At 42.8% G+C, this 14,619-nt stretch overlaps 1 protein-coding gene across 4 annotated transcripts in view; it reads right to left on the reverse strand.

The window, feature by feature from the left end:
• Nucleotides 1–14,619, reverse strand: part of itgb4 (integrin, beta 4) — a 28,011-nt gene that overhangs the window by 8,760 nt on the left and 4,632 nt on the right. For 2 of the 4 annotated variants that reach the window (XM_084342406.1, XM_084342404.1), the window contains exons 1-30: nt 13,886–14,238; nt 11,294–11,376; nt 10,401–10,483; nt 10,108–10,209; nt 9,779–9,983; nt 9,595–9,691; nt 9,295–9,466; nt 8,588–8,851; nt 8,399–8,488; nt 8,132–8,254; nt 7,066–7,233; nt 6,890–6,966; nt 6,547–6,752; nt 6,243–6,346; nt 6,055–6,150; nt 5,685–5,817; nt 5,435–5,560; nt 5,027–5,145; nt 4,900–4,933; nt 4,599–4,793; nt 4,362–4,465; nt 4,210–4,268; nt 4,053–4,076; nt 3,813–3,961; nt 3,500–3,679; nt 3,169–3,317; nt 1,853–2,060; nt 1,433–1,750; nt 1,078–1,250; nt 784–964 (exon numbers count right to left, since the gene is read on the reverse strand). In XM_084342406.1, coding sequence (XP_084198532.1) covers nt 784–964; nt 1,078–1,250; nt 1,433–1,750; nt 1,853–2,060; nt 3,169–3,317; nt 3,500–3,679; nt 3,813–3,961; nt 4,053–4,076; nt 4,210–4,268; nt 4,362–4,465; nt 4,599–4,793; nt 4,900–4,933; nt 5,027–5,145; nt 5,435–5,560; nt 5,685–5,817; nt 6,055–6,150; nt 6,243–6,346; nt 6,547–6,752; nt 6,890–6,966; nt 7,066–7,233; nt 8,132–8,254; nt 8,399–8,488; nt 8,588–8,851; nt 9,295–9,466; nt 9,595–9,691; nt 9,779–9,983; nt 10,108–10,209; nt 10,401–10,483; nt 11,294–11,369 — 4,015 coding nt within the window. In that variant the 5' untranslated portion in view covers nt 11,370–11,376; nt 13,886–14,238. Of the gene's footprint in view, nt 1–783; nt 965–1,077; nt 1,251–1,432; nt 1,751–1,852; nt 2,061–3,168; nt 3,318–3,499; nt 3,680–3,812; nt 3,962–4,052; nt 4,077–4,209; nt 4,269–4,361; nt 4,466–4,598; nt 4,794–4,899; nt 4,934–5,026; nt 5,146–5,434; nt 5,561–5,684; nt 5,818–6,054; nt 6,151–6,242; nt 6,347–6,546; nt 6,753–6,889; nt 6,967–7,065; nt 7,234–8,131; nt 8,255–8,398; nt 8,489–8,587; nt 8,852–9,294; nt 9,467–9,594; nt 9,692–9,778; nt 9,984–10,107; nt 10,210–10,400; nt 10,484–11,293; nt 11,377–13,885; nt 14,239–14,619 lie in introns of those variants that run through there. The other 2 variants (XM_084342407.1, XM_084342405.1) reach the window with 2 other exon arrangements.

Raw genomic sequence — 14,619 nt, forward strand, 5'->3', positions numbered from 1 at the left:
GAGGTTATATAGAATATGGTGGTTGGCACTAGGGCTGCAAAATTGATCGCAAAAACAGTGTTTTAATGAAATGTTGTAGTGCTGCAGAGATGCTCTGGCCTACAAAGCTTGTTCTCCAGATGTAATAAAACATGTTTGTTTGGTACAGACCGGGAGAAATGCCACATCATCATGATTTTACTAGTTTTTCAATGATGATGAAAATTGGGATGTAAAATGTATTATAATCATGAATTGTATGGCAATCGCAATCGCAATATCTGTCAAAATAATTGCAATGTCACTTTTTGACCATATCATGCAGCCCTAGTTGCCACATTGCTGTTTAATAATGAGGTAAACTGTGAGGTTTGTAAATTACATTTCACAAAAATTGACACAACAGAACTCAAAACACAAAACATTATGCTAAGTGTTCACTCCATAGCGAAATAACGTCAACTAGGTTAGCATAATCAGATATTTACCACTCATTCTTAATTGTATGAACACTTCTGATTCTGAAACACGTATTTCCCCATGTATGCATCATGTATGCATATTACAACAGATTGGCAGTTCACTTTAATATCCTTCTTGACACCCTCAAAATGCTACAGTTACTAGATGTCTAAATAGTCAGCACTACAGCAACTGATAGACATTACCAAAGTGTTTCCTACAGTAGCTAAGTACTTAACAGTTGGTGGTGCTGCCCAGATTAAATTAGTCAAAAACAAAAAACACATGAATTCTCTCTACAAGATAATAATGAAGTTCATTAACTGAACTCTCAGTAATTACCATCCTCCAGTGTTTGACAGGTAAGAACATCTGTATCGTAGCCGTCTCCCATTGCATTGTAGCCACACACTCGCATTTCATAGTCACAATAGGGGTACAGGTTGGTCAACTCAGCTTGAGGAGTCTTCACATCTAAGACCTGGGCATCTTTCTCTGGGTCACCATAGATCCAATACTTGACCTAAAATGCAGGACACAAAAAATCCAGCATTTGAGAAATACAGTTCCTATTGTAAATGGTTATTTTGTTGTTAATTCAAATTGAAGCTCCTCAAACATGTAAATTTTGTGTACCTTGTAACCCATGGGATTACCAGGTGGAGGGTCCCAGTTGAGGTGGATGTTTCTGGGTCCAGTGGCTTTGGCCTTAGGGTGTCCTGGGGCAGGAAGGTAACCACTTGGAGAGGAGGCTTTCTGGTTTATGTAACCCTTCTCCTGCATCTGGGCAATCTCTGGAGATTTTGTAACTGCAGGAAGTGGAAGAGGTTAGAAAATGAAACATTTACCAGATACCATGCCTTTGTTTTATGAATGATCCCTTCTCTCATCATATCAAATCTGAAACTCCAGAAACTTAGCAAATGCCATTTTACATTCTCCTCAGTTCCATGTTTTTGCGACAAATGACAGTTTGCCCATTGGGTCTTACCTCCATCAGTGACATTAACAAGGGTGGTCTTCCTGTCTCCGACAGAAGCGTTGCTACTTGGGTCAAACAGTTCCAGCTGGAAGGTCTCAGGTTGGATTGGGCCAGGATGGGACTTCGGGTCGATCACTATGTTCTTCTCTGTCTCCCCAGGGCCAAACTTCAGTGGGCCGGACAGCTCAAAGCGCTGGGCCTTCTTGGTGCGCCATTTCACTGTGGCGGGGCTGTCCTGGTTGCGAGTCCGGACCACTGGGATGGTGTAGGTTGGGTCAGATGTGGTGAAGTTCTGGGTGCCCTTTTTGAACATCATCACACTGGGCTCTGGATAAAATAAGATAATGGGGAGTAATCAGTGCAATCTGTGCTTTAGCTGGGAGCGAGGGGAAAGACACACTGATGTTAAAGCCTCTTGCATGCTTTCACCTGGTTGGTCTGCGATGGTAACAGTAGTTCTCGGGTACCGTCCCAGCTTTGCGCCCTGCCGTGGGTTACTGAGATCCATGACAAACTGCTTGACTTGTTTGTCTTCCAGGAGGCCATCTTTCTCGCCCAGCTCAAGCAGACGAACAGGCACTGTTTTCTGGGTCTCACCAGGACCATAAGTCAGGTCTCCTTCCACAGTCACATAGTCCTAAAATACAGGAAGAACAGGTTGGGACGATAGCCTTGCTTCAGACCTCTAGCCCTCCTACTAGTCAGTACAAATTGTCCTCTGAAGTCCCTTTCACCTCCACAAATGCATAAGCCATTTCATTGAGGGGACAAACATGTCAACATGTATTAAAGCTTTAGACTTAAAGTTTTGGACTTACTTCAATACACTGTGGTGCATTTTTTTTTTTACATACAATAAGAATATTAAAACTGCAAGCAGTGATGAATGGGCCTTGCACCCATTGCGCTCGGGGGTGCGGCAGCTGACTTTAACTGATTATTGGCATGTCGAAGTCTTCAGGCCAGGACATCCATCAAACGTGAAGTCCTGAGCAGATTCAACTATGTACAGTTATTGCAATTTCCTGCTTCATGGCGCCACATCAGCCTTCGTTATTCCACCACGGCCACGCCCTTCCACGAAACTCCCAATGTTTACAATTCAGCATCATCAAGGTCTTAGTATATTTAATAAGTATTTTCTCAGAATACGGTGTCATCTGGCTAGAAGCAGTACCTCACTGTTTAAAAAATGTCACTTCCACTGCCAGTAGGGGATGCTAAGACTGTAACAGATTATTGTAATGTAAATGTGTTCAGGCCAGGACTCTTACCAAATCCGTGAAGTTTGGTGCAGATTCAACCTTGCACAGTGGATTTACAGCAACTTGCTGTTTGCTGACTAAACATCGATATTCGCTAGCCTGCCACTGCAACGCCCTTCAACGCCCTTCAATGAAAACCCAAGCTTTTGATAACTTTTCACCACAAAATTACTAAGATTACCCTTACAAAATTTGTAGTTGATTGGGTTAAAGCTGTAGGACTACACACACTGAAGCACAACACATGCAAATCGCCAAAAATGAGCACTAAATTCACAACGGACGACTTCCTGTTGAGTTTAGGTCATGGCCTCAAGAGACCTTATTGTACTAGCAAGTCATTTTGCCACGCCCATGGCTGACACCCGCTCGGCCCTCATAATCTACACCAAATGTAGGCAACAACCCCAAATGTTTTTGTAGGTGTAAGGATATTGAGCTAAATACAGGGCAGGTATCGGTATACAGCAATCAGCTCACCTTCTTATCCTTGGCTGTGAGGTCCCGTGTACGGTAGGTGACCTGTGTGCGTCCATCTTCTATGATCTCTCTGCTGATCGGGATGTTGGCCACCCCGTCCTGCCTGCTGTAGGTGTAGGCTGGCTGGAGGAATGAGAACACGCTGGAGGCTGGGGAAGAGGAAGGGCAGAGTCCATTGGAGCAATCCAAAGTGAAGATCATACACTTTCCCATTAGTTCAGGTCACAGTAGCTCTGAGTCGATCATCTCGTGTTCTTTGATTGAACACTTTTCCATACAAAGTTAAAATCGGATTTTCAATTGTTAATCTATGAAATCTGAGATTTCTCACCATGCTCTTTGATGATGGTGATGTTGACCAAACGTTTTCCAATCTCAGCGATGCCCAGCGGCACGTCAGTGGCCTCCACCTGCAGCTGTTTCTTGTCATCGTCTTCATCCTTGACGAAGAGTGGCACGTGAACGTCTACTGACTCCACACCTTCTTGGAACTCTATGGCTCCCGTAGCCTCTGCAGCGGAAGAGCAGAGTCAAGATTTATGACAAGACTGACAGATATAAGCAGGCGATAAGAGAATGATTAGCTTAAAACTTCGCTTCAAACTGTACACTCTAATTTTCACACACGAACTGTTAAGACACACCTCGGTCTGTCGCCACAGTGTAGTAGCCGGGCACCACTTTGAGGTCACGTACGTTTCCAGACTGGACGTTTTTCTCAGTGAGTTTGACGATATCAGGGTAGCTGGCACGAGGAGCAGCCAAGACAGTGTCCATAATGGTGTAGTCCTGCCTGGGGAGCACAGGAGATTGATGTGCATGACCTTTGGGTCCTTCAAAAGACAATAACCTCTGGTGTTGTATTGTATTGATCAAAATGTTACCTTTTTCCAGCATTTCTTTGCATTCTGCAAGAACCAAAACAGGAGTTAAAGAGTGACAGAGCAGGCATTACATTTCCATTGTTCTTTTAATTATGAAAATCAGGTCTGTGAAGGAACATACTGTGAATAACTAGATATGTAGTTAAACACATCCTACCTAAATGAGGTCTTTTGCACCTTCTGTGCTCCGGGAATCTGCTTGTACACCTCATTTAGCTGGATGGAGGGAACGAACACAGTGCTCAGTGATACAGTCGTCATTCATACATTCATATGTGCGCCCAACAACAAACACAACAACACACTCACATTGTCAGCCACTTCCTTGCGGAGCAGTTCGGCATCTCTGGAATCAGGGCGAGATAGATTCTCAGAGAACAGCCTGTTTAGCCTGAGGGAGACCGGGAACTGGACTACAAGGCAAAAGAGGAACCATGAAAAGATGAATTGAGGTCATCATCTCTAATCCAACATTTGCATTGCATTGCTCCCAACTTCTTTAGCTTAAAGGTCAGTTTATTGTTGCTCAAACATTTGATCACTCACTCGTTTCTTTAGGGTTGGGCTTTATCAGAGCCTGGGGGTGATTGGGTGCTCGGTGCACATTATCTGTGACCTTCCAGCGAACCACATCAGTTCCTTTGGGTGGGCCAGTCCTCACCATCGGTGTGTCCAGATGGTCTGAGGTGAGCAGAGACTGGCGGAGCAAATACTCATCCTCCTTGAAGCCCACCATGCGACCTGAAGAAAATACAACATATGGTGACTCATATTCAACATGGTCCCAGGTCGGAGGACAATTGATTAAAAAAAGATACAAGTCACAAGTAATATATAAACTTCTTACCTCTCCTACAGCAAGGCAGCAGGGCCAGGCAGCTCTGTGACAAGAGAAGACAGAATAATCAGCATTACTTCCACTAATACTTAAAAATATAGATTATTTATGGCTATGACTGTGAGTGTGAGTATACCTGCCAGCAGGATTTGCAGCAGGCACAGTATTTCCAGCAGCATAGCAGCAGAAGTGCCAACAGTAACAGGAGGAACAAGAGGAGTGGGAGCAACCAAAGGAGGCTAGCAGGGGGACATTCTGAGGGTTTGTCACAAAGAGTAAATTAAGTTAGAATCACAACGGTCATACAGAACGCTGCTGCCAGATATTTAACTGGAATAAAGAAGAGTTCACATCACTCCCTGCCTCCGTTGTTTTCAGGCAGTGAGCAGTTGTGTACAGTTAGCATATTATGCTCACTTTCAGGTTCATACTTTTATTTTACAAAATATCGTCGTCTTTGAGCACTACAGCTCGATTTAGATGAAATATCTTCGAAGCATGAGAGCACAAAGCACGGGTGAGATATATGCAACCTGCAGCTCACCTTTCTTTTCCAGCACCTGAACATCCAAGTCTTTGACTGCCGGATCTTTAGGGTTATCGACAGTGTAGTGGTACGTACAGTCGTCATCTTCATCACGGAAAGTGCACAAATCCAGCACCTTCTCCCCTGAAACACATAGATACACACACATATGAGCTACTATCATGTGTTTTTTGTTTTTACTTCTACAGTGTCAGTGTTATTTGATAAAAAGCAAATCGCAGTCATTTTGCTCCTCTTATGCCCTTACGTTTTTTCAGTTCCTTCACCGTGTAACTTTTGAAGGGGCACGTTTTACACTCTTCATCCTTCTTTTTCTCTCCTGTCTTCCAGGTCTGACACTGAACACAACTCCTTGTAGCCTCACACACTTCAAACGTGGCCTAGACAAGACACACACACACACACAAAGGTCAGGCAGGACTGCACAGAAACATCAACCGAAACTAAGCCAAGCTAAAAGTATGTATGAAAAAATGGAGGTTTGATATGAGGTGTTGACTGTAGTTTAAAAAGCAAAAACACAACTTATGCCGGAACCGAGAATTTATATCGATACACACTCTACCTGAAATCCATTGAGGCAAAAGTATACACATTTATACATTATATCCACACACCAGGAACTGTGGCTCACAGGTTGAAGTCAATTCGAGACCGGACTTTTGACAATTACAGCGACCGCAGACACATGTCCCTCGACCATTGCAGATACCCTGGTACAGATAAAGACACAGTCAGGCATTAATTGAGATTTAAGGTGACATTATAACCTTATCTTCAAACGAAAACTGTTGGCTGCACTTACGCCCTTGCTGTCCTCGCAGGTCTTGTTGCTCTTGGGACACTCACAGGCTTTGCCCTCCCAGCCCTCATTACACGCACACTGACCCATAACACAAGAGCCACGTACTGATAGGAGAAGAAAGAATGAGATCCGTTCTCCATGTACAGCACACATTTTCTGCAAACCCTTCATACAAAATCACATGCATTTGTAAAGAGGACTTACTAGGACTAAGAGGACTAATAAGGCTCTTGTGGCAGGCCATTCCCAACTTGTTTTACACATACATACTACTTTGATCACCGACAATCACAAACTGTCATACCATTGCACAGGAAGCCTCCATATCTTGCACACTGGGTCTTGTCGTACTGACAGTAGGGTCCTTCATACTGCTCTGGGTTGTAGCACACACAGGTTCCACACATGCACTCTCCGCGGTCTGAACAAGGCTTAGTCCCGTCCGGAGCTATACACTGGCTTTCTGACTTAGCTGAATCAGCTTCTGAGCAGTTACAGAATGGACCCAGCCTGGAAAAGACCGATGGACAAAACAAAGAGAAAACAAAGACTTTTGAACCCAGAGGCCTGAAACAGTCCATCCTTGCCTGAGGTGCAAATATGGAATTTTTTAATTCATGATAAGAACTAAAAATTGAAGGTCTCACCAGCCATCATAGCACTGACACTTCCCGCACACCAGGTCTCCTTTGCCAAAGCATCTGGCTGCTTTCAGGCTGGGTGTCTGGAGGATAGATAAAAGAGACACTCAGATGAATTTACCACAAAGAGGTGCGAGTGCTCTCAATTTTTTGTGAACTTCAGTGTTAATCTGTGTTTCTACCTTCTCACATTCGCAGACTGGACATAAAACCGAAGCTGCAACGTTGACGCCAGCGTTAAAGGTTGTAGGTTTGACTTTCATCGTCCCTTCTTTTTCATCCCCAGCCATCTGACAGACAGGCTGCTCATCATTCATGCGCTTAGCTTTGAGCCTCATCTTGAACTTGCCCTGGAGGGATACACACACACACACACACACACATTTTTGTGACAATATATGTGAACATTTAATTTACATAAGCAAAATTTTCCACTGAGTCTTCCAAATCCAACCCTATGTTAGAACAATTTTACCATGTTTACATATTTAACAGACTTACTAAAAGGTATAATGAAAATGTGTATATCTGCTTATGACTGCAGGAGGTACCTGAAGTACTGGTTTTGGATATTTTTTCCATGTAATTAATTAAGGTGTACCTTAAATATGTGTCAGAGTACTGCACAGAAAATTCCTTAGAATGCATTGATTTCATGTGACAACAGAGTTTACTCTAGTGTAAAATTCAAGGATAAATAAGGGTTGAAATGGAAATTGTGATTAGATATTGTCTGTCTTTTTCCCCAGCGATTTTTTTTGTGTGTCAGAAATAGGGAGTGAAGTGTATAGACTATAAGTAACTCCCATTGCTGACAATATAAAAACATTTGCAGCTACGAGAAACTTTCATTTTTGTTGATAGTGGCCATAGGGGCTGCGAATAAATGTGATATGATCACCACTAACTCCTGTCATAAAGATCTTCTAAAGATGTCCTATTCGTGCCTATGTAATACTAATAACTGATGATCATGAAGAAACAAAGTGAACTTTGGAGAAATAGCTCATTTTATTGCTTATGTAGGTTGTATAGGGGCATCAGTAATAAATTGAGACTGTTTCATAGCCAGTTAAAAGTTCCTTGGAGTAGATTCAAGAAAAAAAATATTTAAAAAATTAGAATTTAGGTCAAAATATTAATCTAGGTAAAAACTACCCGTTTATATAGATCGAGTATTTGGGTCTAAATCCATGAATGTTTGTTTTTGAGTTGAATTAGCTGTTTCCATCTTGTTTTTCCTCTTACTGTTTCTCCTGGTTTGAAATTAAAATTCCCGAATTGAACCAATTCTCCGCTGGTCTTCAAGAACTCTGTCTCGAAAGCCTTGGGTTTTTCCTCTGCGCGAATGCTCATCTTAGAACGGATATTCTGAAAGGACATATGACAACATCAGTAAACACACGTTTGCACAGCCATTTGACTCAATTGTCTATGGAGTAACAGCAACTGCAAAAAACACGCAAAAAGAGATCTTTTTCCACCTGACAGGTGTTAGAAGAGGTGGTGTTTTACCTCGAAGGCAGTCTCCATGACTTGCAGGATATTGGATGAGTCTTCTTGCAGCAGACCAACCTCAGCGATGGGGAAATACTCTTGGAGTTTCTACCCAGACAAGCGCACATTGTACAAAAAATAAATCAATAACCTAGATTCTGACATAAAACTTGACACCATGGAGCGAGCAGCATAACAGTTGAATACCTTATAGTATGTGTAGGAGTGGTCGGTGACAGCAAAGATGGGAATGATGTTGTGTTTGCCCAGCACGCGGACCAGTGTGGGTATCGAAGGGTAATCCTGCTTTACATCCTTGGTGTATTTGTCATTTGAGTCCAGGTGGCATTTTTCGTCATTGCGTGGCAGGATGCCGGACAGCACGTTTGCGCCATCGGTCTCGTAGTGAAAGGCTGACTCGGTGGAGAAAACCAGGAGATGTGTGCTGTGGTTGCGCCAGCCGATCTCCTCCTAAAATCAGCATATCAAACAAATGGGAGCAGAAAACACAGTGGTAAGCAGAGAATAAGAAAAGACGAGAGAAGATGCACATTGCAAATGTTTTGTGAGTACCAGATAGTCTTGCCAGAAGTGACAATAATCATTAGTGGCATATTAAATTTCCCTGCACACCTAGTATTCTTCAAATTGCAATAATTAATGATTTGGTCACTTAGAGGCAGCATACATAAGCTATTATCATTACACAGATATAGTATCAAATTTAAGTTAACAAGGAGCAGTTTCCTACACATCCAGCAGATACAGGATTCAGTATATAGTGGCTTTTTAGAGCTTTATTGATAAAATGCTAAGAGAGCAATGGGAATGAACCAAACAGTCGCCGATCTTCTGCAAAATTTAGCCAGATAAGGCAGAGCAACATCTGATTTGTATTTAATATTCTTACTAACCTGACAAACTGCAGCCTGCAGTATAGCATCAAAACCTCCTTCAGGGGCATCCAGGTTGCCAGATATTCTCTCCTTCTGGAGCCTTTTGGTGAAGTCGTCCGAGTTGCTGGTCAGCTTGATAACGTTCTGGAAAGAGAACGGAGGGTCGCTGTTTGGCCAAGGCTGACTGAGTCTGAGAGGGTGGAAGGAGGATGGACAAAAGACAAGAGAGAAAACGTAAACGGCATGTGAAATTAGATTGTAGTACTGTATGTATGTGCTTGTCTTTTCAATGTGTTCATGTCACATTTTCTTTCTTACTTTTCGGGTCTCATGTCCGTCTGGGGCTCGATCACTTTGTCCACAAACTTTCCAAACCCAATGGTGTAGTCATTTGACAGCTTGTCCACCAATGAAGCTACAGGAAACACATTCACCATCAGTATTACTGTACCGCTAACACTTCCTCAACTGTCGTCACAATTGTCAGTACAAAGATGCTCACCCAGCTCTTTGCCCATCCTCTTCAAGTTGTCCAAATCGTCAGCCATGGAGTTGGAGAAGTCCATAAGAATATAAAGGTCCAGAGGGCCTTTGGTTGGAGCAAACACCTCCACATCCATCAGCCTCTCCTCTCCTGGCAGAAGGGCCATGGTCACCTTCTGCGGAGACACTTGAGACTTCTGAAGTGTCATGTCGATTTGTTGATTCTGAGCAGGAAAAACACAGACGTAAAGGTAAGACTTCCCATTTCTGATGAGAAACAACAACATGAATGTAAGCCTCAAGAATGGTGGAATGACTTGGAGAGAAATTAGGTTGATGAAGACTTACGCTGTTTACATTCATACTGCCCTTAGCTGTGATTACAGCCGCCTCACCACAGCCATGAGCAAGAATATTCTTGCGCAGGTCACAGCGAGGGCCATCAAAGGTCTGAGCAAACAAGAGGTTTGATTAGTTAGTTTTGATTAGTACAGATTTTAACCCTAACAAAATAGTTAAAATACTGGGTAGTTAAAAAGGGCAGCATCACTCCTTGGGGAATGCCTCAGCCCTCATGACTTATCTCAGGACTGACAGATTTGAATCCACTATTTTATACTGTTACTGTTTTGTACTCTCACCTCATCAGAGCAGTAGGCGCAGTCTTTCCCAGACTGGAGGCATTCTGTGCAGTTCTTGGCCCTGGAAGCGAAGCAGTAGTTCACTGTAGCAGAGGGCGGAGAGAGATCGAGGGGAGTGTCAGGAAGAGACGGGGTCACAGAGACGCAACACAGTGTGAATCAAACCCACGAAACATAGCTAGAATATCTGCGGTACCACCCAACACACTTTGGCAAAACATCTTATTTCCACCTGATAGTTCAAATGAAAGCAATACTGAAACCAACAGCTTCCTAACAGTGTAGTAAACGAAGAGGTGGAGAAAATAAAAATATACGAAGGTCCTGATCTTTAGGAGGTAAACCCTCACAAATACAAAGCCATCATATACTGTAAGTACTAGTCATCAGTAATATAATATTAGGTTAGTCTACAACAGTGGATCAACTGAGCTTGGTTAATTTAAGGAGTCTGACTATTCAGAGCATTTCAATTAAGGAATATGTGCGCTGATTAATCAAACATATAACTTATTTAGTTGATATAATGACAGAAATTAGTGAAAAAATCAAATCATAATTTTCCCAAGGTCCAAGATAACGTGATCACATTTCTTGTTTTTTCATTCAGCAGTAAAAAAAACCCAAATATTCAATGTTAAATGATACAAACAGTATCAGGAAAGTTTACTGTTCACTACATCTCTGTTTCACCATTTCAGTGACCCAATCAGTATTTACTGAAAAAAGGCAAACCACCCCTTATAACACTACAGAGAAATCCTTAAAACTAAAACTATGCTAAGATATTGATCGTGATCTATCCTATATAGGCTATTAACATACAAAATAATATGTCAATAAATGACTTGTAGTGAAACAGAATCATTAATTATGACTCTGGGCTTCCTCACCTTCAGCATAACAGCAGGTCAACAGGACGGCTAGAAGCCCAAGCCCCACTGAGAGATGCAACGCCCTTCTCCCCATCTCCTTCCTGTAAACACACACAGACACATTCATATATGCACATCATGTATAGTACAGCCAAAACTCACTGTTACAGAGAGAGAGAGAGAACGAGGGAGGAAAAAAAGGCAGCGAGAGAGACTTTTATCTCTGCAGACTTCATTGTAACTGGAACCACCTGTACTTTCCCTCGGTCAAGCCTCCAGGGAAAGTTAACAGGCCCGGCCACTCCCCTTACCATCACCTTAGTTTGTAAAAAGAGCAGCTAACCAAGAGTCATTCAGAGCAGGAAGAAACTTCTCGAAGGAACACAAACATCTTTTATACCTGATTGTAGGCATAAACAGTGAACATACACACAAAAGGGTCTGTTCAACCGAATTACATATGACATGTTTTCTCACACACCTCCGTTATCTCGCCATGCAAATTGTTTAGGTACATAGGTTTTGAGATACAATGGAGGTTAATGGATTTTTTTTCCTCCTGCCAAACGCTGTCTACAACACGACATATTAAAAGAACAGTTCATCCAAAAGAAGGATGGAAAGTCAGGTGTAGTTGCATAGTCTACGAAACATTTCTGGAGCTTCACAGCAAAACAGCGTTACAGCATTCTCCTAAACAACTGAAGTAAATGGAGACTTGTTTTAAAACACAAAAAAGCAACTGGAAAAAAACATAAAATGGCCCCATAGCTTGTCAGGTGTAATCCAAGTCTCAGTGAGCCCCAAGATCTGAAAGTGACTTGAAAAAACATTATTTACACCCTTGGCAGGCAGTCGAGCTCATGCACCCACTTCAGATGGTGTGTGCACTAAAAACTTTAGCTTAGCAGGGACAGTGAAGATTTTGGCTTGAAAAAATTGTGTAAATATTTTTTTCAAATCAAGTCCCAACTACTTCAGTTGATTAGGAGAATGCTGTGAAGCTCCAGAAATGTTTTGTAGACTACAAAACATCCCCCGACTTTACAACGGCACTGGGGTGTGTAGCTAATGACTCGAAAACTGTAAAGTTAAAATGGTTGGAAACCTCATATTTTTAACCCTTTCATTTCATTCCTCTTCTTAAATTATAACATAAACATGCTCTTTATACCTGAATATAGGTGAATAAGTTGTGCTTTTCATGAAGTTTGGAAGTGGTATACCACCTGCTATTCTCAGGTAGCCTAGGTCAGACAGAGCCATATAATATATAGCCAGCTAAGGCATGACAAAATGTGATAGAAGAATCACGAGCTGTGTAGATTTCACAATAAAACCACTTTATAATTCAACGCTGGAGTCTTGGACAGAAGACAATCTGATAAAGAGGAAGCTGCAAAAACAATCTCCACTAGAGACAGGAGGTGGAGAGTGAACAAAGGCCACTATGTGGCATGAAATGCTTCAGTAATTGTCATAGTGGGCAGTAAAACTGAATACTGCATGTGTCACCACAGTGCACAAAAAATGATGATTTGGCTTCTGAAGATTTACAGCTCCAAGAAAGAATTTCTCCATGAGGTGAGAGAATGACCTTTCCAAGCTAAAAACACAGCCTGAAAACACATGGGAAAGGCACCTTAGCACCTCGCTGTGAACTAAATGTGAATAAAGGTGTGTGTGCGAGTTCATGCCATGAGGCACACATAAATCACTGACCAGGAGAGGTCAGGGAAAAGACAGAACAGACCAGCTCTTATGCTCCAAACTTGATCATCAGTCAGGGCATATGAGCTGAGTGGGGAAAAAGCACTGTGTTTTTCTTCCGTCTCAGACGAAATCAAAGGCACGCAGGCGTTTATGACACTGACAGTAAACTGGGTGACACAAATTACAGCTTGAGAGACAGAAAATAGAACTGAGTCATTCGTGTTGCTCTTTCTTTTGTCTGAATGACACCGTGGCACGAAGAAGAAGGGACATTTCAACGGGGTTGAAAGCCACAGTTGTTGTCTCTACAGTGTGCCTGCCAGGTGAGCATACCACCGCTGGGTGTGGGTCTGACCCCTGTACTGACATCATCAGTAAGGGGATGGAGGTCTTTAGTAACAGATTTACGGGTCATGGCAGTGAACCTGTCTTTGACACTGAGTTAATTTGCAGCTTCACACACCTGGAAAATTCCAGCTTTTGACACTATCACCTCAAAAGCCCAAACAACACAAGGTCAGGGCCGCAGGGAATTCTATCTCCACTGCTTGTTCAGATCCAGTTTCTGTCACCTGTGCTGCATTGTAGTCTCTGCTTTGACGCGGGCAATCACGCAGAAACTAAGAAGAAAATAAGAGAACGAGTACTAAACCAAATCCAAATCTGTCCACAGCTCAATCTTCAGCCTCGCATGCAATTTTGAAACCAATGGTGAGATATAACGTTACATAACGCACACTATAGCTATTCACCTCGCTCAAAAGTCACACAAATACGAACCAGCAGAATAATCAGTCGATGTTGCCAGGCTGAGACGAACGGGTGAAGGGCATTGAAAACAATGGAGACGTTAGCCAATTTATGACTGGATACAAAGAGATTACTGATCAAACAAACCTCTTACTGTGATCTCGCCCAGTCCAAGTCCAAAAGTCCAACACTAAATAAGAAGAAAAAAAAAAATTCCCCTTTTGCTTTGTTTGGCCCAAGAGTTTTGGAAAAGTTTGTATCCACCTGCAAAAAGAGAAAAAAAAACTTCTTCCTCCTCGTGTCCAAGTTCAAAGTTCCAGAGAAGACTTCCACTTAGTCTCTTCTCTCCTTTGTTTCCTCCTTCCTGTACAGCTCAGTCTGGTCAAATATTGACTTATTTGCCCTCAAACTCTGTGTTGTGTGTGTGTGTCTCCGTGTGTGCAAGAGTTTTAAAGTGTGTACAGGAGAGAGATATGAGAGACAGTGAGGCTCAGAGCGACTGAGTGGATATGAATGCGTGTGCTGTGACTTGATCCCTCCTTTAGCTTCTGCACACACACTCTCTCTCTCTCTCTCACACACACACACACACACACACCCACACCCTCCCTTCCCTATCCAGGTGAGTAGCTGTGACGGAGAGGGTTAACTCCCTTCCTGTACCTCAAACTCTTCCCCACCCTGTTGGAAATTAAAAGCTCCACACCTCTATGTGTCAAGGCCCCCTCCCTGCTGCATTCCACCCCAACGAGAGTTCACCTGTGTGGGCTTGAGAGAGGGATGCCAGGCCCCTCCTTCCGTGGCCTCCTTCCAGGCTCCTGGGAGTGGCACTCAGAGCAGAACACTGCCTGGAGGCTATGGGAAACAGCTATGTGACTCTT

Source organism: Pagrus pagrus, assembly GCF_965226575.1.
Source record: "Pagrus pagrus genome assembly, chromosome: 21".
Lineage (NCBI taxonomy): Eukaryota > Metazoa > Chordata > Actinopteri > Spariformes > Sparidae > Pagrus > Pagrus pagrus.